This window comes from Maylandia zebra, linkage group LG9 (assembly GCF_041146795.1).
Source record: "Maylandia zebra isolate NMK-2024a linkage group LG9, Mzebra_GT3a, whole genome shotgun sequence".
Taxonomy (NCBI): domain Eukaryota; kingdom Metazoa; phylum Chordata; class Actinopteri; order Cichliformes; family Cichlidae; genus Maylandia; species Maylandia zebra.
This window is the reverse complement of record NC_135175.1, coordinates 14042196-14069649: the sequence shown is the minus strand read 5'-3', so window position 1 is coordinate 14069649 and position 27454 is coordinate 14042196. Positions and strand designations below refer to the sequence as shown.

General features: G+C 41.3%; 2 protein-coding genes across 5 annotated transcripts in view; both read left to right on the top strand.

Annotated features, from left to right (window-relative positions):
- The window catches only part of arhgap29a (Rho GTPase activating protein 29a), a 32759-nt gene extending 15724 nt beyond the window's left edge, over positions 1-17035 (top strand). Inside the window, exons 3-23 of one of the 2 annotated variants that reach the window (XM_004569524.4) lie at positions 104-247; positions 3088-3184; positions 3501-3573; positions 4054-4114; positions 4719-4865; positions 5725-5789; positions 5887-5997; positions 6106-6186; positions 6623-6805; positions 7036-7173; positions 7323-7513; positions 9347-9516; positions 9972-10100; positions 11529-11627; positions 11757-11920; positions 12669-12857; positions 13663-13800; positions 14078-14313; positions 14431-14746; positions 14938-15046; positions 15136-17035. In XM_004569524.4, the coding sequence (XP_004569581.2) occupies positions 104-247; positions 3088-3184; positions 3501-3573; positions 4054-4114; positions 4719-4865; positions 5725-5789; positions 5887-5997; positions 6106-6186; positions 6623-6805; positions 7036-7173; positions 7323-7513; positions 9347-9516; positions 9972-10100; positions 11529-11627; positions 11757-11920; positions 12669-12857; positions 13663-13800; positions 14078-14313; positions 14431-14746; positions 14938-15046; positions 15136-16037 (3743 nt within the window). In that variant the 3' untranslated portion in view covers positions 16038-17035. The other variant, XM_004569525.6, reaches the window with a different exon arrangement.
- Positions 17036-17316: 281 nt separating this feature from the next.
- The window catches only part of abca4a (ATP-binding cassette, sub-family A (ABC1), member 4a), a 31185-nt gene continuing 21047 nt past the window's right edge, over positions 17317-27454 (top strand). For all 3 annotated transcript variants that reach the window (XM_012924225.5, XM_004569522.6, XM_012924224.5), the window contains exons 1-10: positions 17317-17445; positions 17885-17996; positions 18287-18380; positions 18487-18628; positions 18787-18926; positions 20949-21076; positions 21629-21826; positions 23593-23682; positions 25213-25447; positions 26468-26607. In XM_012924225.5, coding sequence (XP_012779679.3) covers positions 17931-17996; positions 18287-18380; positions 18487-18628; positions 18787-18926; positions 20949-21076; positions 21629-21826; positions 23593-23682; positions 25213-25447; positions 26468-26607 — 1233 coding nt within the window. In that variant the 5' untranslated portion in view covers positions 17317-17445; positions 17885-17930. The remainder of the gene's footprint in view (positions 17446-17884; positions 17997-18286; positions 18381-18486; positions 18629-18786; positions 18927-20948; positions 21077-21628; positions 21827-23592; positions 23683-25212; positions 25448-26467; positions 26608-27454) is intronic.

Here is a 27454-nt window from a genome sequence, read left to right as displayed (position 1 = left end):
GGATTCCTTTTCTCATCAGTCTGGACTAAATGTGAGCATATCTTTCTGACTGGGTGGAAAATGTGTGCAATAAGCATTATTTAACTGTCTTGACAATCTCCAGAGCACCAAGACTGTCTTCACCACGCGGTCCACGAACGTCTCGGTGAGCTGCTACGAGTCCTGAAGGCCATTATCAGCAAACACCAGAGCCTCAACTCAGTGGATATCCTCAGTACAGCTGGAACCGTCATCGCCACGGTCAAAGGTGAGCAAAGATGACCAGCTCCCCCTAAATGCTCACCCTCATAACTTTCGGCTTTCCTGTAAAACATGCCAGATACTCCTCCACTCTTCCTTTAGTCTGTTTTCTGTCTCTGCTTATCTAATCCTCCCTTCTCCCTTGATAGTCTTCTCTGCTGGGCATTCACTATTACCACGTCCTGTCTCTCATACAGTCTTCCCAATCCTGGTTTAAAGAACTTCCCAGAGACTGTTTCTCTGGAGTTGTCTTTCAGCTTCAAGGTGACACAGTTCTTCAGAAGTCACTCGAGCACTTTGAATGCAGCAACGTGTGTTTCAAACCCCATATAGAGACTAAGAAAATAATATTTGGGAGTCGGGTACCTGATACTTGAAGATCCAGGGAGAAGCGGGTGTCCTTTGTGCTTTGTCTGCCAGTCCAGTGGGAACTGCACAGAGGAATCCTTTTCAGTCGCTCATTCTTTAAGATTATGATCTGGCATGCAGGTCAGTTCTTAACTTGGCGGCCACACAAGAATCCCTAGAGTATACCTCGTCTCAATTTGCATTGCAAAGAGGGGCAGAGAGGGGCTGCATAAAAAGCTTTTACTTCTAAGGAATGGTGACATGATGGAGAGGCCTGAGGAGGCTCTGCATGTGCATGTGAATGGGCTTCACCTTTAGCTGAAATACTTGGAATGAGTCCATACACATTTGGGCGTGTGCATATATGTGCCACAAAAAATAAGCTCTTGCAAGTCCTGTCTTTCATGCAGTAACTTGAGTGTTTATGTGGCACTGGAACATGTCTTTGCACAAGCGAGACAAAAAAGCACAACTTTGTCAATGAGGAAGGCTTGGATTTGAGAGCTTAATAGTCATTCTGTAAAAACATTGTTATTAATGCTCGTGATTATATTGCATTAATCATTAGGAGGATTCATAAGTATATAGATTGAAAGTCTTCAGCTGTTAGACAAACTTTTTTTTAAATAGTTCTGAGTAATGGTATTATTATTTTTATTTCAGAGGAAGTTCCTATAGTGAATAGTAGATATTATAACACAGTAATTACTTGTTCTTTCCATAACTATATGAAGTGCTGTAACATCTTTCTACCACTAGGTGGCCAGACCTGTCCACTTCTTGATACCCCACCCCCCCAAAAAAGAGAGATGTAGACGGTGCCAGTGTGTTATCAGCTTTGCTCCATTGTTTTTGAGCCACCAAGCCTGATATTTTACACAATAACGTACATATGAGGCAAAACTAGCAATTTGTTTTGGATTTCTACTTGAAGTGCACCCTGACCCTACGTCAAAGAGTTGTTTTGGTGGAAAATTGAACCTCCCACCCTGTGATACTCTGTTTCCTTGGCATACCTCAGTACGTCTTCAATTACTCTCTGTTGGAGCTTCCGATCCCTTAATTGCAGCACAGGACTCTGCTACTGATGAGTGTTTCGAGAGTGTTGTGCTTTTCGAGTGAAACAATACCATTTTTCTCTGATGATGTAACTTCCACATTTGGACCACTGGTTGGGGCCTGAGCGAGTACTGGCATTGTATTCCAGCAAGCCTCAGGATGTCCTGTTGGGGGGTAGGGGCTGTGCGGGAGAGGAGATGCGAAAGCAGAGCTGTATGATTTGAATGGTGGTAACTGCTGGGGGTGGCTTGGAGACACCCCGTTAAAATCAGTTTTTAAATTTAATTTGAAGACTTTTTCTTTCCCCCCATTGAATTTATTTTATTTATTTTCAGTGGTCAGTCTTTCCTCGTGTTGGTCAAAGGAATCCTTTTCTTGGACCAGCTAAAGATTTGCAAGTATTTTGGTGTCATGTTTAAGGCTTCTTCCAAGGAGTCTTAAGCAGGTGTTGATTTCCATGATCAACAAGGCTTATATCTGTTTAGGACAAAGCGGGACAGAAACCTGTTTTGAGGTAGGTAATTGCTGGTTCACTTGTGTGCTTCTTTAGCAACACCTTCTGAAAACATTTTGAGGTACGAGGCAATATGTAATAGCAGTTTAGAAGACTGGGAAGGTCTATAGTAGGCGTTTGTAGGTGGTTTGCATTATGTGAAGCAGATACTAAGAGACCAGGTGGAAGATCTAGGACTCTAGGTGTGGATGACGTTTAGGCTAGTTTTGTTTCAGGATTTGAGAAGTTATTAAAGTTCAGGAAATTCTGAAGTTGTCCCAGCTTAGGATTAATGTTCAAAAGTCAAGACATTGAAGTAGGTTTTGAGCTTAGCTAATAAAAAACAAGTGAACTCTGTTAGTTTTCTATTTAAAATGTCTGAAAGTCATTGAACTCTAGAAATCTCCATTGTTCTATTGGAAAGGAAAGACTGAATGACCAGTGACATCACTGATTTATTGCTGGGTCTCATTTCTGAGCATCTCTCTCCTGGTTTATTTTCCCTCTGCTCAGTCCGGCCAGGAAGTTTATTGTGAAGACTGATTACAGCCGTATTTACACTGGTGTTTTTCCTCCATTCTGTCCTCAGTCATCACTGTGTTTAGATTTTCAGCAGGAAACTACTGCAAGAGCAGATTACAGCCAAATATACACACTCACGGTCTTTGCTTATCTTCACTGATTTAACATAAAGTTGTTTTTGGATGCCTCTGAGGGATTGCTCAACTCTAAAAGGTCTACACACAAACAGTCCTCTAGCTCTCAGAGCTTTTGAGGAGTACAGTCTGAGTCAGAAGAGATTTTCATTCACTCTGTTGTTAACATCATGCACAGGATGATGAATCATATCTTGTGATTGTTGCCTTAAACACAGGATGTCTTCAGTATGCAGGATTTGGGGTTGTTACAGAAAGTTGACTCAGTCTTACTTCACCATAATTTGACAGGAGTGAACTTTAAGGAGGTGAACGAAGACAACAAACATAAGCATTTCGGAGAGATCTACGCCGCAATCGACACATTGGCATTCACCTTTGGCAATGTGTGAGTATGATGTCATTACTCTGATTGCTCCTTCCACGGCTCATTTCACTCGATGATGTTTGTTACTGCGTTCAATTCGTTTGCATATGCACGCAGCTAATGGAGGCCAGCCGATATTTATTAATCTTGTGTAAAAAGAGAGAATAAGAGCTAAGGAAAAATAAAAGCAGTTCTTTTTTGTGAGTGCAGATAAAAACTCTGTTTATGCTAAATAAACCCCCCGAACATAATTTAAGTCGTGTTTTTGTGTGTATTTCCTTTTGTGCTTTTCATTCTTTACTGAACCTTTCTTTTATTTTGTTTTGTTTTTCTTCAGAGTGTCTGACTTCCTTATGGGAGATGTAGAGAATGGATCAGTGTTGGGGCTCCCCCTGACTAAGAGAAGCAGGGTAAGAGAAGTGCAATATTTAAAAGTGAGGCTTTAACTTCCTGATAAACATCCTCCAGAACTGCATTTAAGATTTAAAATGAAACTCGTACCTTAGAATATGGGCTCCATTATTAAACATAGATTCATCATCAGTTCATGGACTCTCCTGTTAAGTGTACGATTTTGGCTTCTGGCCCTGAATTGTCAAAAATAAGATATGAAAAGTTGCCCAGCGGAGATCAGGGGTGAAGCAACATACCTGCAGGTTGCAGCATGATTCTGAAATGGCCTCTTCAAATGATGAATTGATGTCATGCTTTGTTGTTTTCCCACTGCAGTTTTTGTAACTGATGTAAGGAGGAAGCCAAGTTTCTGATAAGCCTTTTTCAAGCGTTTTAGCCGAGCGTACTCTGCTTTGACAAGGAAGTTCACCCTTCGTGCACCTCCCCTATGTCTCATATTTATTTATTCAAAAACACTTTTTTGGTTTGTTTTCCAGTCTTTTGAGAACCTCTCTGTGGAATCTGGAGGATCCGGTCTTGAGAAAGATGATCCGCCAGGTAAGGCAGATCACTGACACACAGCTACTGTACTGTACTGTTCTCCAGTGTGGAAGTTTCAGGAGTGGGGAGAGATTGACTCTGTTTTTTGTCCTCTCCCTGGCATGTCTGTGGGGTTATTTGCAATTATGTCCAGTCACCTTATTCTGGTATTAATGCATGTGGTCATTCTCCTGTCATCATTGCTTCCCTTCAAAAGGCATTAATATTGTATACTTTATTGATCCCTGTGGGGAAATTCTTCTCTGCATTTAACCGATGGGCATGGGCTTTTTCAGTGTGTAGAGACGGTACCTTGCTCAGGGGTACCTCAGGGTAGCCATTCGTTGGATTCGAACCCCCACCTTCCGATCATGGGGCCAAACACTCTACCTACTGAGCTGTCCCTGCTCCCACATCTTAGCCGCATTAGCCCACATCTTGCTAACTCAAGGTCAGCATGGGCTTTTTCCTGCTGACTCACAGTCATAGATGTTGCTAAACATGCACCTACTCCATCGAGCCATGTTCGATGTGTGTTGGTTGGTTAGTGGGGATCATGTTGCACACGCTTCCTCATGTGATTTATTTTTATTTTTTATTTTTTTTCGTGTGCTCATCAAAGAGTCTTCTCCACCGGTTCGGGCCGAAGAGGTGGACAGGACACTGCAGAGGCAGGACAGCGGAGTGGAGTCAGCACTGGCCTACGCCAAGGCGTGGTCCAAGTATACCAAAGAGCTGCTGGCATGGGTGGAGAAGCGTCTCAATATGGGTGAGTTATGACACCGGTGGATTCACAAGACCAATTCTGAAGTACTGTTGGGAGGCAGCAACTAAGTACTAAGTCACTAACTAACGCCCAAGTAGCTCAAAAGAATCCAAAATGATGTCATGAGTTGGTGTCATGGACCACGGTCATGTGCTTGACTCTTTAGTTGCCATACGAGATCCTTTCATTAGCTTTTTATGACGATGGGAACTAAAACGTCTTGTTTTGGACAGTAGATGAGCCGAGGGGCTTCAAAAGGGGCATTAATGAATATGAACTTGAATCATGCAAAGCTACACTAATGGAGTCTCAGCCATCTTAGTAGTTAATTTGTCCACTTGATCTTAAAAGTAGCTCCATTACAAGATCACTGGGAAATGTCAATGATAACTGCTGTACATTTTCTAGCTAAACACATCATTTTAGTGAGTGGACAGTGTAGTGATCCATTAAAGGCTAGTTCCCCGGGAAACCATGTTGATCACCTGAGCTGGACGTAAAACAATGAAGTCTTGTTCATGCTCAAGGTTGAGTTTGTAGTGTGCAAACTTTTGTTTGATAGATTGGTTAATGAATGGTTTCACTTATCCTGTGACACAGAACGCTCAGTCAAGCTGTGCAGTCCATATTATCAGCTCCTTTTCTTAAACACACTGATTTATCTTTTATCAGAATTAAGGACAATGTGCAGTTGATTTGGAAAGCATTAATGACTTAAAACATTTGTTTGAGATCCAATTATTAATTGAAAATGAAAGATACTTAAATAAAATATACATTTTTGAACCAGCAGAAAGGACGTTGTGTTGTAATGTTTGTTTAATCTATTTGAACCTGTTTGAATCTTGTTGTCTTTTTGCAGATATTGAGTGTGCAAAAAGTTACGCCAAGATGGCTGAGACTGCTAAGACGCTTGCTAGTCAACAGGTAAGTTGACGCTGCAGTTAACTTGACTTACATCGGCATCGTGTGCATCTCACACATGTTAGGGACTGAGATTTAAACCTCTTCTGCCTCGTTCAAGGAATTCATGCCTTTCCGTGAGATCTACATGACAGCTTTCAAAAATGACATCGAGTATAGCCAGCTGATTCTTCAAACTGCAGCAATACTCCAAAGCAACAAATTCATGCAGGTAACTGCTGCATTCATGAAATCTAACTTTATCATGGGTTGTATGATGGAAACAAGTGGTCTTACTGCTTTTGTGGGTGTGGTGTGGATTTTCTGTGTTTCTTTCCAGCCTCTCCTGGCCAGAAAAAATGAGCTGGACAAACTGCGAAAAGAGGTCAAGGAGCAGTGGCAGAGAGAGCAAAAGAAAATGGTGAGTCGACAGTCACGGAGGTTGCACTTTTAAGAGGACCACACACAAATGCACACTGGATCAAAAGCTTCATTGACCTGGGGTCTCAGCCCAAGAATGCTCTTGAAGTGATTCAGCCCGATATACAAATCCAGACAAATAGTTTGTTTTTAACCTGCCAAGACAAGTGCTCTGTTGCACGTATGACGGATTGAGAGACACTAATCCAGTGACTAAATCTAAGAAATAGTCAAAGTCCTAAACTCTGTAGTTGGACACCATAATAGAAATGTTACTGAACATGAATTATCTCTGCAAATCTGTTTGTGAATTGTATCTTTATAGCAATTATTGCATGTTATCAAAAACTTAAAAGCCATCTTTTTCTGTGGTTGCATTCACGTTGTACACAGCATGAATCTGTGTGTGACTCAAACTAATACGTGTACATCTGCAGCACGAAGCAGACACGGCTCTGAGGAAGGCCCGGCTCCTGCAGACCCAGCGACAGGATGAATACGAGAAGGCCAAGGTGTCGACTAGTCGGCTGGAGGAGGAGCAGACTGGAGGGGGAGGGGGAGCGGCAGCGGCAAAGCAGCTAGAAAAAAGGCGTAGGCTGGAGGAGGAGGCGCTGCAGAAGGTAGAGCATCACCTCTAATAGTCCAATCTATCCATTTTAGATATCAGTGAATTTGTTTCCTGTGATTATAAAGCCTTCAGTTGCCATTCGAGAACAAGTGATTAGTCTCTATTTGCAACATGAAGATCAGCTTTTAGTCATTAAAGTTCTTATTTCCTATTTTTTCCCCCAGATTTGAATCCATCACTTTAATTGAAAATTTCAGTGATTTATATTCTTTCTGTTGGCAGGCCGAGGAGGCCAAAGATCACTGCAAAGCTTGTCAGGTTGATGTCGGGGTGAAGAGAGTCGAGCTGGTCAACACCAAGAATGAGATTATCACTCAGATCCGAGAGATGGTCTCCCAGTGTGACCTCACCCTCAAGGCCGTAAGTTGAAATACGTTAAGTCTTTAAAGACATGTTCATTTAAACTGAAACCAGGCTGAGTGGTAGAAATAATGCACACCTCCACCGATAAGTTAACACTGGCTCAAAGTTGCTGAATCATCATTCACTGGAATGTGTCCCTGTTTCAGGTGACCGTCAACTGGTTCCAGCTTCAGCAGGCCCAGGTTGTGTCTCTACCTGTCAACCACCAGACTCTGTGTGAAAATGCCAAGCTGTACGAGCCTGGCCAGCGTTACATCGACTTTGTCAGGAGTTTACCTACGGATGCGCCTCGACTTGAGTGTCACTCGTTGGATTCACCTGTCACACAAAACACAGGGTGCGATGTCCCTTCCTCTTATTTGCTGTCTGAATGTGGTCAGAGCTTGTCATTTTAAACAGGTGTTTAAATTTAGTTTAGCTATTTGAACATTTGAATTCAATTGAAATGTGATGTGTTTTTAAGGTAATCAAATGACCTTATCTTAGTTTACCTACCTAAAGGTTTTTACTTGTTATTGGGGGGGTGGATTTATTTATTTGAAGATTTTAATTTCAGCATCGTTTAGAAGGTATGTCGTATTTTTAGTAGGATGCATGCAATGGAGTTCTGCAGGGTTCTGTGCAGGAACCAATTCTGTTTATATTAACCATGTTTTCCTGGAGCTATGTGATTTGAATTGAATGCTTTTGTCTCTACATTTTGTGTTGACAAACAATTACTTCAACACCTCAAAGCTTCACTGTTGGAACTGTAAATTTAAGTAAATATAGTACTGTAGCTATTACTGTCTGAGACTGCACATACTTTAGCGGTGATAGGTGGAGTTCCAGAGTCAGAGAGCTTGCTTTGGAAAATCTGAAACAGTTGTGACATCGCGCTGGCCGGGGCTTCCTGCGGAAATTACTGTGGTCACGGGAGAAAGGAGCTGGGCCAGTGGGCTTACCATCAGTTTACTAAACCCCGTCAGGGTTTCCCCTAGCATTAGTTTTGGGGTGGAGGCTAGCCCACTGTAAGAAGCCACAGCAAGAAAACAACAAAATTAAAAGATGAATTAGTTTATTTACCAAATGTAGCCCCACTTTTTCTTATTTCTTATTTTGAGCTGTGCCACTGTCTCTACATTTGTCAGTCATCTATGGCTGGCCTAATTCTCTAGGGGTCACTGCTGCACATTACTCACACAAGGGGAAACAGCTCTTTGAAGATTTTCAGCACCATTAAACTCATGTACACACAAAGTCTGATTGACCAAGATGACACACACATTGGTCACTTCATAATTAGGCAAATGTAGTATCGACTTCTTTTGAAGGCTATGGTTAAAAATAGACGGTTTCCCTTTTGAGAGAGTTTTGTTGACGTGGGTTTGGGGTCACACACACAAATACCAGACAGATGGAAATAACAGTGTGCTTTGTTCTCACTTAGTTTTCTCCCTCCACGACCCCCGCTCTCCTGCCTCCACCACACCCACCTCTGATCCCTCTGATCAAAAGAATTCAGCTTGGGAAAGAGGAAATGAAACTTAGGCCCACACACCAGCACTCATATGCTCTCACATGCACCCAGTGCAGCGGCCACCAAAAGGTTAAATATAGACCCGTGACCTACTTATTGTATATTGTTAGATGCAGCTGGATACTTAGCCTAACAATGGATGGCATCACATGTAGCTTTTGCCATTCCCGAGCTTATCTGTGTCAGTTAGTTGTCATTATGCTCTAATTATCTGCTGTCTTTGATTGGCTGATCATTCGTGGATCGTATCAAAACTGATGAGATTTACAGTTGTAAGTGGAAATTTGTTCCATCAGCAGAGGAGGAAATGTGGATGTTGACTGAGCTTAAAATTGTCTTGAAGTCAGTGGTCTTACTGCTAGACAGGAATCCTCAAATATAATATTGTAGGTATTAGATATTCATACTTTGTATGGGGACTAACAGCATTTGGCAGCCAGAAAGCTGAAAGCTTTGCTCTTTGTGAACTTTCCCTATTCTGGGGATAAATAATGTTGGGGTGTAATAGTCCCTGATGGGGGGATACTTTGATCTCCATATTATTAATTAGATCAATGTAAACAACTGTACATATAACAGTTTTAAATAACTAGGATATGGCATTGTGATTTTTAAGTAAATAATACAAATTGATGTCTTTTTCCACCCTAGGATGCCTTTCAATAAGTGCTCACTAAGTGGCAGCCACTCCTCCCACAGTAACCTGTCACAGGCATCTGTGACCTCTGACCTCCTTGTTGGAGATGATGTGGACAGCCCCATCAGTGCCCAACACCCCAAGATTGCTGAAAGACGCTCCAACGGTAGCGGTGACATCCAAGGTACACGTTTAGGATTTCTTCTATAAATGCAATCAACAGAAACGGGGTCAAATCATGACATCCTGAGAGAAAGTACAAAAACTTTTACACAGCTTACTAATCTCACTGAGTAAATACCTGCACAACAAAGACGGAAACTAGCACTAGAGATAGTTTTGCACTCCACTACATTGTTGCTGAGGGAGGTACACAACAGTTTGCTCAATGCCTAGCAAGTAAACATTTTGAAATATGAAGTTCGGGTAACCAGGTTGAAGATTTAAACTGGAGCCAACTTCCCTGTGGTTTGTTTTGTTTTTGGTAATGTGTGCAGGTGTTGACCTCATTACCTTTAGGCCCGCCTTTAAGTGTTTGTAACATAATTGGAAACTGACTTCAACTGACTTTATGATCAGTTTTATAGCATGCAGCTAACATGGGACTTCTTATCTTTTAATGTTGTGTTTTTGAACAAGCACTTAAAATTCAGGCGCCATTTCGTCCCTGGACCTCGGCCAATCAGGGTGGAGGGATGTGCAGTGATTCGGAAAGTGCTGGAGGGAGCAGTGAGTCCCGGTCCATGGACTCGCCGACTGCAAGCCCAGGTAGGATTGTGAAGATTGTGAAGTCCCCCTAAAATGATCACTAGCAGAACTGATTTAGTGCGACACCGCACTCAATAGCTATTTAGCTAACGAGTACGAATGCTGTGTCTATCTGCTGGGTAAATCTCTGCATGCCGTCACACTTGAGCTATCAAAAAAGAAAGAAAGAAAATCACATTCACTTCCTGTCGGTATGTTTTTTTGTCCCGATAATAAAGGCAGCACGCTGGGTTTTCCCTCCACAGTTGCACAACATCAAACTCATTTGTGTCAGTCTTTCATCACGGTTAAAAGCACCACCCATAGCCAGAGATGGCACATTTTTCTGGACTGACTGTCTTGAGAGCACCTCAGGGCAGCACGCATCTTTTTTTTCCCCTAGCGAACTTGATGTTCACCCAGGTTTGTTGGTGTGTAATCACAGAGTAAAGAGGCAGTCATGCCTCTTTGTTGCACTCTGCAACGTACGCACACACATAAGAATGTTGCAACGGTTTCCCTGTGCTCCCTGATTGCTGTGCAACAACATGTGTGTTTTGCGTCCTGTAGTTTGTTGTTGTAGTTCTTGTTTTTTTTTGTTTTTTTTTGCAGGGGCTTTTTTTTGTAATGGTGTTTTTCTGTATATGCACCACCCTTCTGTTCTTTTGTTTTCCATACTTTTGCACTGGGCCTACTTTTTTGTTCTTTTTTTGCTAAGATGTTTTCCCGTGTTGGTTTGTTTTGCCCATTTGCACGCACTTTCTTAAAATGCAGTGCTCTGAGCTTTCGGTTCGACTATAATCAGAATGCAAAAAGCCATTTGCAAAGAAGAACGTAGCTATAATTGTTATTTTATGTGTTCCTGTCATGGACTTTACATTGAAAACTTTAAATAGCACTATGCCCATTTTATATGTTACAGTGACAAATTTAGGTAATACCACCAGGTTTGTAGTAACCTTGGAGAACATCAAACAATTTCCTGTTAAATTGATTTTACCAAACCTGTGTGTAAGGCATGGCTAGTTGTTATGGGCGGGTCTTGACTGGAGAAAGTTGGTGCACGGTGTTAAATTGTGTATTGGAGTCTGCCACAAAGCTCTCCCAGCCCCCAGAGTGTGAACAATGGCAGCACTTATCTCTGATTAACCTGTTATTGAGCTCATCAGAAGATCAAAAACATTCTGAAAAGGCTCTGATCAGTATTCAACCCCCTTACTCATCAGCCAATCCAGGTGTTAATCCACCACCAACAATAACATGCTGGTTTCAGTTACCAACAATATGTTAAGCCCACCTTTTCATTTGCTACTTTAAATTCGTCAAATTGCCGTATTGCTTCTCAGTTTTACCGCTGAGATCTAGAGCATAGGAGACAGGGGGGAAAACAGTGTCCTGACGTGACTGTAAAGATGTGGACTTTTTGGTGTGTCCTACCTTACTGTTCAGGAGACTTCAAGAGGAGATTACCCAGAACCCCCTCCACTGGTACCATGTCGTCTGCTGATGACTTGGATGAGAGAGAGCCTCCCTCGCCGTCTGATAATGGTAAGTCAGTTGTATTTGTATAAGGGTTTTGTGTTTATTTTTTCCTTTTTTTTTAAGGTACTCTTATGTGTTCCTTACACTTATAGGCCACATATTTACATTTGTAACAATGCTCCTTTGCCACTGCAGGTTTAAATGAAATGGTAATCGAAACGGCGAGCTCTCCAGGACCCTTTAGAAACACTCAGATGTCTAAGGCGGCCCAAACCCACAAGCTTAGAAAGCTTCGAGCACCTTCCAAGTGTCGTGAGTGTGACAGCCTGGTGGTGTTTCATGGAGCGGAGTGTGAGGAGGTAACCTTGGATTCCTTTCTTTTATTATTTGTATTATTCCTTTCTGTTTGCGGCCCACAGCATTCAGCGTATTACAAATTCACGATAAAGATTGCCAGAGGCTCACAACAGCTTCTTTATCACTCGTGGCCAGCAAAAAAATCAAGCAGAAACAAAAGAGAAAAGCCACCTCTCCCCTCATCAGCATGTTTGGATGAGGAAATAAAGGGAAAAGTTGAAACTGGCCGCAAGCTCTCCTCTGTGACCAAATTCACTAACTGGTCTCAGTTGGGGGAATGGGCGCTAGAAACTGAGGACCTTTTGTTCGTCTTCTGAGGAGTCCTTTCCATCGTCCCTGTGCACCCTCTGTCCACTGTTGATTTTAGATCAAGTTTCTGTCCATATGTATTAGATACACTGAAGAAGACAATAAGAGCGGCTCTTGGTTGGAGAAACGCTTTTAAAAGAGGTTATGCAACGCAATAGACATATTGAGAAGAAACTGACATAGGAATGCAGCTCACTGCAGAGTCTTGGAATGATTCAGTGTGAGTGGTTCAGAGGGTCACTAGATGTGAAGCTTTCCTCGTTTGCTTCTTGGACTTGGTTTTTGGGCAAATTAACAAAAATAGCTATGTTGTGAGGACGTGTTTTTTCGTCAGTTTTTCCACTGTTTTTGTTGACATACAGTTAAAACTGTTCAGGATTTTCTTAGAAATGTTTTACTCTGTCCCTCTTATAACTGAGGTATGTGTCACTGTGTTTGCAGTGCTCCTTGGCGTGCCATAAAAAGTGTCTGGAAACCCTGGCTATCCAGTGTGGCCACAAGAAGCTCCAGGGAAGGCTTCACCTATTTGGCATTGACTTCACACAGTCGGCTAAGAACAGCCAGGATGGCATCCCATTCATCATACGGAAGTGCACGTCGGAAATTGAGAATAGAGCCCTCAGCATCAAGGTACTTATAATAGGTGTTTTAGTGGTTTGGTTACAAATAAATTGATCATTAATTTTCATGAAACAAGAACCCAAAACTGTAGCATAGATCTGCTGGCACTGGCATTAAAGTTCACTTATAAAGCATCCAATACTGTGACCATAAAAGTGGCTGCGCTGTGAAAGGCTGTCATTGCTGTCAGGACTAATCACAATGTGTTGAGGGAATTTATCTAATATGTAAAAAATGAGTGTATTAGCGACATATGCAAAAATATGTTTTTCTAAAACTATGTTGGCAAAAAAATAGTTTTTGTGGATTTAGTGATGAAAGCTTTTGGTTTTTCATAGTGATTTCCATCAGTTGTTCTTAATGCTGTGCAGCCTGAATGCCCAAAGGTCATGGGCACTCTGTGTTGGTTTTCAGCCTTGTCCTGTGTGTACAAAGATTTCTCTGGCTTCTCTGGATCTTTATTGGCACTGCTAACACACTGTATGTGATAAAAGTATTTGAGACTTCCTTCAAAGCTATTTGTTCATGCAGTCTTTTACAGAGTGAAAGTGAAATTAGAAAAACGAGTCCTCCACTTCACCTTCGATATTTGTTATGCTTTTTAAATTATTTGATAATTATTGGTTTCTGTTTCCGTTACGTTTTATCAAACAAGACCAAAACCCTTTTTAAATAAGAATGAAGTGTTCTCCCATTTTTTTCTTTGGCTGATCTTGTTAGTATTCTGCTCATATGTTTGCCCAGTTTCTTCATATTGATTCCAAAAACTTGTGTGTAATTTTCATGCGCTGATTGCATTTTGTGTGCTCTGAAGGGGATCTACCGTGTGAATGGTGCAAAGTCTCGAGTAGAGAAGCTGTGCCAGGCCTTTGAGAACGGCAAGGATCTGGTGGAGCTTTCCGATCTTTCTCCCCATGACATTAGCAATGTACTCAAACTGTACCTGAGACAGGTGGGTTGCTTTTGGTCATTAGCATAATGAGGTATTTCAGCTTTCATCCTGTGAAGGAGATGGCTAAAGTAGGCTTTGGATGACAAACTGCATTAATACTAAAAATGTGCATTTGTCTGTTTATTTTTGGCGCATAATTCCTGCCGCTTATCACCAGGGTGCTTATCTCTTTTCTAATTCTGTACCACTTGTGTATTTATGTCCATATTTTGGTTGCTGCTGTTTATTATCATCTCTGTTTCATTTGTTTATCTAATTCTTCCTCCGTACTTTCCAGCTTCCAGAGCCACTCATCCTCTTCCGCTATTATAACGACTTTATTGGTTTGGCCAAGGAGAGCCAGAGTATCATTGTGGAGGAACTGGAAGCACAGAGAGTTAATCCCACCACTGCGACCCCTGCGCAGGTTAGCGTCGAGCTCAATCGAGTCCTGTTCAAGATCAAGGATCTGCTAAGACAGCTGCCACCAGCTAATTACAAGACGCTGCAGTTCCTCATAGAGCATCTTCACCGGTAGGGAGGGCTGAATGGATTTCTGGGCATCCCATTACATACAACATGGATGTGTTGCTCCTTTTTTTTAATAATAGTAGGAATAATCATTTCTTATCTGTTTCATTCTCCTTCCAGGGTGACGGAGCAATCAGAGGAGAACAAGATGACCGCCAGCAATCTGGGTATCATCTTTGGCCCGACGCTGATCAAGCCAAGGCAGGCCGATGCTGAAGTTTCCCTTTCTTCTCTGGTGGATTACCCTTATCAGGCGCTCATTGTGGAGCTCCTGATCAGACATTACCAGATGGTCTTTGACACGCCTCTGAGTCCTGTAAGTGGCACCTCGCCCACAGAGGTTGATGCCCAGACCCGCGCTAACACTCGCCTTATGCAACAGGACAAAGAGCAGCAGCTGATCAGGCACTCCAAGTCACTGGGAGACATTAAAGAGGTAACTGGTTTGCCAACACTACGATACATGAATGACACAGGATGTTGTAAATGTACAATGATAGTAAAGAGCTATTCTGTTATCTATATAGCGTGATAAAGTATAAAAACTATACACAGTACTCTTCTTGTTTAGCATGTGGTAGAGTGGTGGGTTGTTTTCTGTTCTTACTGTCTGTCTTTGTGTTGCAGTCGAGCTTAAAGGTGTTTAAAAGGCATTCGTCTATAATTCCTTCTTCACACTTATTGACTGAGGTTCAGGAGAGGATGCCAAGCCTTGATGGAAGCGATTTTGAACCAGGTCAGTATTGTCACAGTAATAGATAATTATTAAAATAACAATCATGTTGTTATTTTATCGTAAAAGTTTTATTTGTCCTCTTTTTAAAGCTGATGAAACTGATTCAGAGACCCTCAGTTTGTCGTCAAGTGTCCCTGAAGTCGCAAAATCTGGGGAGAGAGGCCTGTGTCGTTCTCATCACATCACAGTCACCAGGGTTCAGCTTCGACACCCTCGCAACAAGCTACCGTCACGGCCGTTTAGCATGCCGGCCGAACGGATACTTAACCGAAGCCAAATAGACGAGAATAACTCCCGGAACGCCACTGACCAAGATGACAGGAAGGGAAGCGGTTGCGACCAGTCCATCGAAGAAGTGGACGAGACTGAGAATACAAAAACAAGAGCGGCCACACATTTCCGGAGTACCTTTATCGACACCCAGACATTACGTAGAACTTGGGATAAACAATACAAACATGAAGTTGCCTCAAGAACTGTCAAAATTGAGGCCAGCTCATCCACAGAGAGTGCAGCAGTGGAAGGCTTGTCAACCTCTGTGCCATCAACCCTCTCCCTTGGAACTACTTACACAGTCGCAGTGCGACCCAACAGGACTATAAAAAGGGAAGATAATGTCACAAAGTATAGCCCCATTGCAACAACTTTCAGAGCCCCCAGAACTCTTCAGCCCCCCCCAGGAACCTTCTACAAGCCCCCATCGGGAAGCAAAGCTAAAGTCCTGCAGAATTGTGCACAAGCTAACAGTGCTGAGGAAGAAGATGAAGAGGAGGATGAGGAGGAGGATGAGGAGGGGGAAATAGGCATTGAGATAGAGGTGTCTGTAGATGAGCCCCTTGAGGAAGACGTTGAGATTGAACAGACAGCCATATCTCAGTCTCCCAGCTGTAGCCCTGAGGAAATGGACCAAAACCAGGCAAAACCAGTGTACCAGAGACTAAGGCCCAGGCGTCTTCCAGAGGTGGAACACAGAGAGGCACATTTTGTTTAAGCCACTTAAAGACATTGTTGTTAGAGCTCCGAGAATCACAATGTGTGTCACGTTAGGAGGAACACGCAGAAACATCTGCATTGACTCTGTAGAGAAAATGAGCAGATGTATGACTGGCACTGTGTAGATCTATTGTAAGTATTATGATATCTTTGATCCTCAAAAGAAAAAAAATGCACTTATAATGCTGTAAATTTTGATTCACAAATCATACATTTACCAATCACTTGCTCAGTATACTCTGGCACACAGCCAGGATATTTATAATTTTTGGATCTGTGCAATTTGTTTTTGTTTGAATATTTTGTGTAAAATTCTTACAGGTTCACGTATGTATGTTTCTATACCAAAAAAAGCCCTCGAGGCGTAACAATACTGCATAACGTTATGGAGATGTGTGGTGCACTTACCTGATAACGCTCTTTCACCATCAGCCTTCTGCCTGCACCGTTGAAGAGTGTTTTAAGCTGTTACAAGTAGTCTGTAATTAAAAACATTGCTAATATTTTTTTGCAATTTAACAACATCTGTTACGTGATGTACTCTGATGTCTGTGTTTGCGTTTGGTCATGTAAGGAAGCATCACTTACAAAGGGTATAAATCCACTCGTTTTTGTACTGCGTGGTGTTAAATGTGTCTGAAAAGCTTTTAGAAATGCTACAGGATTCTGACATGGCATTATTCTTCCTAATTTTAATATATGTACATTTTTTAATAGCCAAAGCTTTTTTTTCATTGTTTTTTTTTTTGTTGGTTTTGTTGTTGGTTGTTTTGTTTTGTTTGTTTTTTTACAATTTGAGTAGTTTTATCAATAACCTGAATCTTATGCTTTCTTTGTAAGTAATGGGAAGTGCATCATTTATTTAAATGGTATCTGTTTTTCATGGTAATGTACAAGCCTGGCACAGTGTTGAAAGTTCAGTGTAAGAAAACAGGTACATAAAACAAACACCCTTTTGTAACTTATTAAAATATATCTGACAACTTACAACAGTGATGGTCTTTTGTGCGTGTGTTTTTTTTTTGTTTTTTTTTACAGGAATATTAATTTAATCTGTGTAATGCAATAAACTGAGTTCATGCAGTTTGTGCAGGATGATAATCTGCGACTGGAGATTCAAGTTTTTGTTAAAATGTAAGGAAAATGTGAGAGTGATGGGATTATAATAGTGGTAGGATTATACCGCACTGTTAATGTCAGGTGGCCGGGTCATGCAGGCCTCTACAAATGGCAGAGAGGTGTTAGCAGGCTCCCAGCACCGAGAAAGGAGATTAAAACAATCTGCTTAACTATTCTGGAGGTCTGGAAACAAGCTGTGTTTGCAACCACAGCAAACAGTCTGTAGAATATGCAGAGTTATTTTGTTGTTATTGGCGATCAATCTACAGTACAGGTGCTCTTCTGAGGTAAGTGACAATTTAAATTGCACTGTGTCCTTTGGATTATGGTGGAAGTATGTGGAAACAGTGAATGGATAGAGAATGTCATCATGATTGGAACTAAACTAGATTAAATGTATGGTGTGGCTGCACAGACAGTGTGGGATTTCATTTTATTTTATTTTGGGGGGATTGGCGTTAACCAGAAATTGTAGCGAAAGAGCGTTTGACAAGTCTATAATTGTAAATCTGACCATGTCAAGGTCTTGAGCTCATTAACCTCATTACTAAGCTACTGCTAGCTTTCACATGGATTTCTCACCAGATGAATGGACCGACTTGTGAGTTCATCGACAAAATTTAGCCTTTCAAATGCAAATTGCATTTTAGAGTCATGAGTAGTTTTGTAAGACAAAAGTTAGCCTTACTTGGCCCGTAAGATGTTTTATGGTCTGGTTCAATACAGATTTACTGGCTATAGCCAGCCCCTGCGGGGGTGAAAAGGAGGCACCATGGGGGCAGGAAGACAGGTCAGACTCCTGCTGTGGAAGAACTGGACCATCCGCAGGAGGCAAAGGGTAAAAGCTCCACACTCCAGTTGTCCCAGTAAAGGCTAAGCTATGCCTCCAGAGCTTCTGACCCCACCAGTTCACACATTACTAAATATATCTTTCATTTTTTTAATGCATATTATACAGTGCAAGTCTTTTTTTTATGCGAGCCCAGAATATACTTAAAAACTAACGCATCTTTACTGATTTTGTCCCAAACTGGGGTTGGTAAGAGTGGAGAATTTGTCAGATTGATAGAAACCACAACTAAAACTGGAAAACCTGCTCATTTAAAAGATGTTGTCTGTTTTAACCAGGTACGTTTGTTCATGGAGATCTTGTGGCCTGTTATGCTGTTCATGGGGCTGGTGTGGCTACGAAAAGTAAATCCACTTTATCGCCAACATGAATGTGAGCAAACAGTTCTTCGCTGGAAAATATTAGCACAGCCCGCTGAGACAGAAAAACAATATCCTCTGTATCTAGTGCAATTCATAAATGTTCTCATCCGCCTCAGGTCATTTCCCCAATAAAGCCATGCCCTCTGCTGGGGTCCTGCCATGGATCCAAGGAATCTTCTGTAATGCCAACAACCCTTGTTTTCAATACCCCACCCGTGGTGAATCTCCTGGCCTGGTGTCCAACTACAACAACTCCATGTAAGCATCAACTGTAGGCTGGCAGTGGGAAGAGTTTTGGATTCGTATTAAGTGTCTGATCTAAGATGAACAGGCAAAATTATTAAGTCGAGTGAAAGAGATGAATCTAGGTATTTAGCCTTAATAATAATTGTTAATATTATGGCCTTCCTCCTCAGATTGGCTCGGTTCTATTCGGATGCTGAAGAGCTTCTTTTTACGGACCCAGAGTTTTTGCAGCTTGGTCGCCTATGGAGGGAGCTCAATGCTATGAGCAACTTCATGGACACGCTACGTATTCATCCTGAAAAAGTCTCAGGTCAGTGCTCTGGGCTTTCATCAACATCCAGCAGAAGCCTTTAGAAGTAAATCCACGGTCAGAAAGGTTCATTTATAAAGTTCTTTCATTAAAGCAGTGGAATAAAAGCTTTTTTCTGAACAATGGTTTAAAATAAGTAGTTTATTGAAATCTTTATATACTCCATGAATACAATCAATATCAAATCAGTCGTGCCTCTTGCAGATCATACAACACGGGTGTCGTTTACTTCAGACGCTTTTGCTTTTTTTAGGGGTATTGTGACTCATAAGATGTTGATCTTTTAAAAGTTGAACACGTCGCCTGGTAATCGCAGTTTACATCACACCTCACATTCTTTCCCATCAGTCTGTCTGTGGTGTCTGCGTGGAGTAACACGATTACATCACAACGGTTTACCACCCCTCACACTCCCAGAAACACTCATCCCATCTCAAGGGCCTGCATGCAGACTGCGCTCTGTTCATATATACGTGTGCACTGTACATATGCCATGCTTCCCTACTGGCAAAATAAATCTTTATGATGGGAGTGGAATGGAGCTGAGTGCATTCCAGGCTTTGAATGATTATGTCTGGCTGCTCTCTGTGCTGCCACTTTCATGCAGAAATATGTAGATGGACTAACAGAGCTAACAGAGATCCACATCCACATTCCACTCGTGTTCCCATGAGCCCCGGGAAGGAAAACTAAATCACGTTGAGAATAAAGTTATATAAATGACGACTGTGACTCATGGATATTAAACAGGAAAATAGTCCGACCTCTTTTTCACACATCTGGCATTATTAGCAAGCAGAATCATGATCCACGTGCACTGTTGTGCCAAACATATTTGCTTTGCATTTTACATTGTGAGCCACGCGCAGCTCATTTTGATGTTAAGTGGGCTGGATGAGTAAAACTCACCTTTGTGTAAGTGTAAAGATTCATTCAAAGATTCAATTTCTAAGATGTCTTAATATAAGAAAAATCAGTGCAGTTTCAACAGTACAGACTTTCTACACAACAAGGAAATGTTGCTGTAGAATTATTCCTTAGACCCTTCTGTAACTATGAAAAAGAAAGTTTTTATCAATCGAAAGAAAATATCCTGGTTTTTTTGTCTTTTACTGCTCAGATAACTTTTCTGTCATTTAGTTGTTTTTCATCTGCTACTTAATTACTTAATGTTGGGGGGTCTTTATCAACAGGAAATGCTATAAAATCTATGAAAATATAGCTAAAACTCCAAGATTTAACCTCTCATTTACTTTTTCCAAAGCCATTGGAGTCTTTGCCGAGCTGATTCTGGCTCCCATGCCTTATGTTTGACAACCCTGCTCAATTGGCTTCTCTTATTACTCTTTTTCATGTTTGATTTCATTTTACGTATTTGTTATTCACATTAGTATATGTGCATTTTAGGAATTCCAGAGTTCACAGGCAGGGAGTGGCAGAAGTGATCAGGAACGCAAAAAAAGAGACAGAGGAGGAGAAAAGAAAAAGGGGAAAAATAAGGAAATATTTGAGATTAAACCTCTTGGCTAAAACATATTTAGAATTGTCTTGATACAGCATTTACTGCTAGTATTTTTCTTTAATGACATCAATAACACACACACACACACACACACACACACACACACACACACACACACACACACACACACACACACACACACACGTTTCAGCTTTGTTTGTTTAATTTGTGTTTATCTCAAACCATGTTCATCAGGGGCACAGCCTGGATAAAAGCCAAAACAGCACTTTGCCTGGCAATGCAGCCTTCATTCATGCACAGACAGGCTACTGGAAATTGTGTCATTTAATGAAACACATTTGTCACAACTTGCCCAATATGTGTTACTATGAAACTAAGCTTTTTCCAACTTGTCCAGTTTATCCAGTTCCATATCAAACAGCGAACAGTTATCTATCTAGCCATGACAGTCATTCACCGTGAAAGGTTAAAGACAGTTAAAGACATGAAACCGTTCTTATGATTTTTCCATTACACCGACTGCCTCTGTTTGTCTACAGGTCGAGGGGTAAAAGTGGAGACTATCCTGAAGGATGACGAGACTCTGACGTCATTCCTCCTCAGAGACATTCCTCTGACCGAGTCTGTAGTGTATCATCTAGTTAATGCCCAAATCAGGCCTGAACAGGTACGCGGGTGCTCACACACATGCATAAACACACGCACACAGCCAAGGGTACACAGTGTGACATTTTACCATTAAGAAGTCAAGACACTGATATTGCTTCATACCACCAAGGCAAGGATTCTGGTGGAGTACAGTATGGAACACAAATGGTAATATGACACAGTAAAGGAAGAAAAACAAGGGAAATATACAGGCGATCAGTGGTCATGACAACTGCAAATTAACCATCATGAAATTGACCACGGCCCATTGTTAGTCAGTAGTTACCAGTTTCAGTCATCATGCAAATGTACTGTTTATAAAGCTGGGGAAACTTGCAGCCAGCTGAGACTGAAGATGCCACTTGGATGTCCAGATGTATCCAAATACAGATGAACAGGACTTGGTTACCTGGGTGATTAAGCATGCATCACGACAATATACAGATGTTTAATTCAAGACATAGAATAAAAGCTAACAGACAAAAGACGTCACGGCGCAGTGACATACACATCAGATTGCTTCTGTTTTTGCTGATGTCATCTGAATCTGCATAAATCTGCTTTTTTCCAGTTTGCTTTTGGAGTCCCGGACTTGCATTTAAAAGACATTGCGTGCAGCCTCAACTTGCTCGAGCGATTCCTCATTTTCCCCAGCCGTCGAGGACTCTACGCAGTTCGCAACGCCATGTGCATCCTCACTCCACAGCGACTACAGATCATTGAGTACAAATTCTACGCCAATGTCGACTTTTTCAAACTTTTCCGGCTGGTGAGTGTTAGTTTTGTTCTTGATTTTAGAGAGCTGACATGGAAATCACCAAGGATCACTGGCTTACCTTTTAAAAAATAGTTGCACAATTTAAATTTCATTCTGGCTCAGTTAAACTGGGAGCACTCAGTCTGTAATTACATCTTTATACCTTTGACTAAACTATCTATTGTGCACTGAATGGATACACTTAATACCACAATTTGGCAGTGATCTGGTTGGTTCATGAATGTATAGAGCTGTATTTGGATACATCCAGTTTGGGATCTTGCCATGTTTAAAAATTCATTTGGGTAAGTCAGCCATGTGCTGGCTAAGCGACTTGAGGTCAAGCTGGCAAAGGGCAGTGTAGGATTTGCCAGGATATGATTTCAAAAACAGTTATCAAACAGTATCATAAACTGCTGTGTTTCTAATTCTTACATACATGTAGTTGGCAACCAACAAAAACACACTTGAGTAAAATATGAAGTAAATGAAGTAATCAAGTAACATGACTAGATTGTACCACGAGTTTCTAGTATATTGTAAAAACAACAAGAGAAAAACAGTAAGAGGTACCGTCATGTTTACCATGATGCATGATTATCCACCTTCAGCTCAGTATGTCCCATCATGCTTTAGCACGTTTTGTGTTTTAGACTCTGATTGCACTGCATTCATAGTTTGTCCTCCAGATCAAAACCCAACAAGCTGACACACGCCTATTGTCGCCTGACATACCTCCTGTTCAAAGTCAGGAGATGCAAAGGATAAACAGATGTTAGTATTTTTATTAGAGCTATGACTCATGGGGTGGGGCAAAACAAAAATTCTCTGGGAAATGCAAAAAGCAAAGCAAACAAGGCGTCGTTCCCCAGGAATGTACAATGTCAAATACACTACTTTGTGTGGTGAAAGATGGCTTTAATTTTTCCTTATGTATTTGATGAGCTGTAATTACCTCATAAAAATGAAGTGTCTATCAACATGCTTTAAGTAGGCAGTAGTGATACAAACAGTTTGTAAAGGAGCAAGCTTTGGCCAGCGAGACAGACTTAGCCTCTTTCTTTGATTAGCTTAGGTTAGAGACAGTGCTTTCTTTAGAATAAGTAAGAGTGAGAGTAAACACAAACCATAAAAAAGCAGCTGAAAACAATGGACACCCTCTGCCTTATATTCATCCAGGTGCAGGAATATGGGACTGGGCCAAGTGATCTTAACTGTATGAACCTGTCTGTCCGCTAATTCTTTTAAGCCTCAATCCCTGTGTTCTTGCCACTCTGTCCACTCTTAATACCATTATTTTTAACCTTATCCTCCATTGTTTGTTGTGTAGTTTGACTTCAGGCACAGGAATAGCTTAAAATGTTACTGCCTTGCTTTAGAAATGAATTTCACTCAAACCACACATCCTCCCATTTAGTGTCCGCGTGCACTGAGATAGGAACATATGTCAAAGCGGAAGGATGTTTCCACTGGTGATTCTGTGTCTTGGCCTTCTTCTGCTTCCTGAACCTTTAGCCTATTGTGTTGTGAACTTTCTGGAAGCTCTCTCGGCAAACCAGCAAGATCCTTGGTAGAAGGTAGTACTCAGATGAACATAAGAGAAGGGTTTTACAGATGGTTTTCAAAATTCTGTTTGCATCACATAATATCACCATGTCCTCATAAGACAGTGGCTTTATGGGAAATGTGTTCATTTTGAGAAGTACAATACTGGAAGTTTACAGCTTTTGTATGAATGCAAAAGCAGAAAATGTTCATTCATTTGTATTTCTCATTAGCTTCCTCTTGTACTGGACAATCACTCAAAAGGCATCGACATTCACTTCTGGGTCCGGGTTGTCTCCTCTGCCTCGGACAAACTGAAAGAGGTAAGCCCCGGCTCCAGCAGCTCAATTCAAAAGTTCACCGCCTGCTATTTTTAGTTGTCAGGAAACAGTTGCTTCCTCTGGCCTGGCTTTTTACGCAAACAGACAGTAGGGGGATATTATCTAGTGCGTATAAGGAAGGCTAAATTCAGAACATGGCATTTTAGCCCCCCAAAAACAGCAAAAGCAGATAGATCATCATTATGGGACCGTTCACTGGAAAAACGCCCCCCAAACATAGCAAAAAAGACCTAGGCTGCAAGGACAGGTAAAAGTCTCCAATCAGCATAGATTAAAAAACCCTGGTGATGAATGATTGTGTTAGTGTATGTGTTTCTCTCACTAAAAAGTCTATGAACATGATTTTTCACTTATTTTAATTGCTGTCATTGGAAAAACAATTTTTTCACACCTTAGCAGGCCTCAGCTTAGTGATTGCCAAAGAGCCAAATTTATTGTACGAGTGTGACTTAAAGTTAGAATTAGGCGTGCTCACAAACTACCATTTATGTCTGTATGTGGAAATACTGTTTTGTTTGTTGTGGATGTTTCCATGGGACATTCATTGAAACTGACAGTCTGGCATCCTGTTGGCGAGACACTTGTCTCTCTCAGGACTATAGAGAGCGTATGATCCAAGTGGAAGGCATTAAAATAAACTCATTCTTTCTTCTTTTTTAAAATTAGACATTAAATATTTGTCAAAAGTTCCAATAATTGTTGAGTTATGCACCTGCCAGCTGTTATTTAGATATATCATAACTGACTAATGTTGATACGTATGCTAATCATGTGTAAAGGATACGGGATATTTAGTCCTCTGTAGAGGGTAGCTTGATATAACAGAGCCCCCTTTCTCTTTTTATATTTATTGTATGTATTAAGATCTGTAAAAATCTTTTTTTTTATAATATTGCACATGTCAGTTTTAAGTAATTTAATATCTCAGACACTAAAACGTTTAACAAGTTAATATGGAAGATGTAGAAGACTGCAGCCGGGTTACACATAATCTCGAGGATATTTTTAATGCAGTGTTTTAGTGGCTGTGCTGACCCTGTAATAAGAGGATAAAATATATGGACAAAAGTACACATTACACCTACAGGAGCTGCTCAGCCAGGAAGCTGCTGGCACACAGTTTTTGTGATGATAGTAGTGCGAGATGAGGTTTGGAACATCTGGCCACTTTTATGCACTTCCATTTACTGTTTACAGCTGATCATGGAATATCTAGGAGGGAAGAAGGGCTTTAACAAATGTTTGTAAAGGCAGACTGGCTAGTGCCTGATTGTATACACTCTGGCAATGGAGCTGAAAACACCTGAAGGTGTATACTTTTTCCCATCAGGTGCATACTGTTTACACCTATGACAGAAACTGGATGTGTAAAAAACACATTTACACCAGCCTATTTATAGATTTCTGCTGAACATATCTTTATCATTAGATAACTGCTAGATTATATCTAAAAGTTTTCATCTTCTTTTTTTGTTTGTTGAAGCTTGAATGATTCTTCTTATCTCTCTGCAGTTGTTCCAGAAGAGTAGCTTCAGGGAGCTCATCCAAGTCGTGACTCCTCTCTTCCAGAAAAATCTGTCTTTCAGGGAAGTGATGGCTGCCGCCTCCAGCCTTGTATGCGGGTACACTGAGGGGGCTTTCTCCCGAGTCACCTCCTTTAACTGGTATGAAGACAATAACTACAAAGCCTTCCTGGGTATTGGCACTGGGTGGGCACAGGACCGTTACACATATGATAACAGCACCAGTGAGTACACCATGTGTATGTGTGTATATGTGTGTATGTATGTGTTAGTCCCCGTAGGGAAATTGCTCCTCTGCATTTAACCCATTCACCTATTGAAGCAGTGGGCAGCCACCAATGCAGCGCCCGGGGAGCTGTGTGTAGGGACGGTACCTTACTCAGGGGTACCTCAGGGTAGCCGTTCAGTAGAGTCGAACCCACGACCTTCCAATCATGAGGCAGCTACTCTACCTATTGAGCTATCCCTGCCCGTATACATATACATCTGTATTACCTTGTATGACAGACCAAACTAAAAGTACTGTTCTTGAGACTGCTGCCGTTCTTTTTTGGAGTAACCTTTAGTTTGCAAACCCTCTAGTTTTGTATAAGAGTTGTGATTTTAACCCACTTTGCTGATTTGCAAATTCTCTTAAAAGCCATATACAAATATGGAAGTTTCTTGGAGAACTGGGCTCAGATCTTCTGTGGATTTAGCACATGGTCTCCCAATACTTTTTTCTCTTCATGCTGTGGAAGGAAGAACTCCAGCAATGTGTTGACCATGATAAGAGGCTTTTTTGTTAGATCATCACCTACTATAAAGTTAATCCAGTTATCCATAATCCAGTTAACTATAAAGTTAAAGCCAGTGTTGCTGGAGTTTTCAGCTGTCAGTCGTGTTCCTGCTTTATGCAGTTTGGAAGTGGAGGAAGTTGCAGCAGCATTTCTTTACTTTCACCGTCTCTGCATGTGGATTGCCCATTGTCAGCTGGATAATGGGCTAAAACAATGGATGGATTGATGCATGGCTGAATGACTGAAAAACTGGCTGCTCTCATCTTTATCAGCAAATTTTAACTTGATCTCCACCCTGCCCAACCTATGCAACACATTTAGATGAGCATAAAAATAATTATGCACTCTGTAATTGGTTTCCAAATAATTCTTTGTGCCATGGCATCTTTGATAGGGTTCTGTTTAAGTGCCTAGCTTGACCTATATTGCAACAGCTTTTACATAACAAATAATCTTTCCCTTCAGCTCCTTTCTGCAATGACCTGATGAAAGAACTGGAGTCCAACCCTGCCACCAGGATTGTGTGGAACTCTGTGAAGCCCATGCTGATGGGACGGATCCTCTTTGCCCCTGACTCTCCAGCTGTCAGAAAGATCATACAAAATGTAAGCGGCATTTAGGAGATGACAGGTGGAGCTCATGGTGTCAAACCAAAACCTTGTTCTATGGAATAAAAACAGCTTTTAAATTGTTTTTAATGAGCTCTGACTGGTGATTCTGTGTGTTTTTATGCAGTTTTTATATCCAGCTTTATATCTATTCAAAGTAAAGTATGTTTGGCTAATAAATGCACCTATTTGAGCAGTTCAAAATAATTGCCCAAACAAGTGCTTGGAGGTGTTTTATAGGATGGCTGATAGGAGGACTTTGGCAGCAACAGTTGAGATATTTTATTATAATTCAGCCACATGTGCTTCAGAGATTTCAACTATAGCAGGTATGTTGTATTGATTCATATAACACAGGTGCCATACAGTCAGCAAGTTAAAGCGTAGCTTGATGTATTTAATGCCTGGTAGATTCCAACTCTGATACTAATACGTGAGGGATTTATTGCACATTTTGTACATTTTAACAGTGAATACTCGAAATAACTTGGCAGTTAACAGGATTGAACCAAGTAAAGAGACATAGTTAAAACATCTAAAAAACTGAAAATTTCTTGTATCACAGATAACCCCCTTTAGATGATTTGTTTTACTCAGTAACCTCCATGTCTTTGTTTGTCTTTTGGAGCAGCGTCCACTGTAGTGAACAATGCATTTTCCTTCAAAAGGGGATCAGCTTTCATCAAGTCATGTCCAACCTTTTGTGTCTAGATGTAGATACGTGTTGGTCAAAGGCCTTTGAGGGGCGGGGGTGGGTTGGTAGCGGTCATGGATGGTTTGATCGCAATGCAAGAGCACAAGCTGATCGGCTATGGTGAAACCACGGCGCAGTCTAATGGCGCCG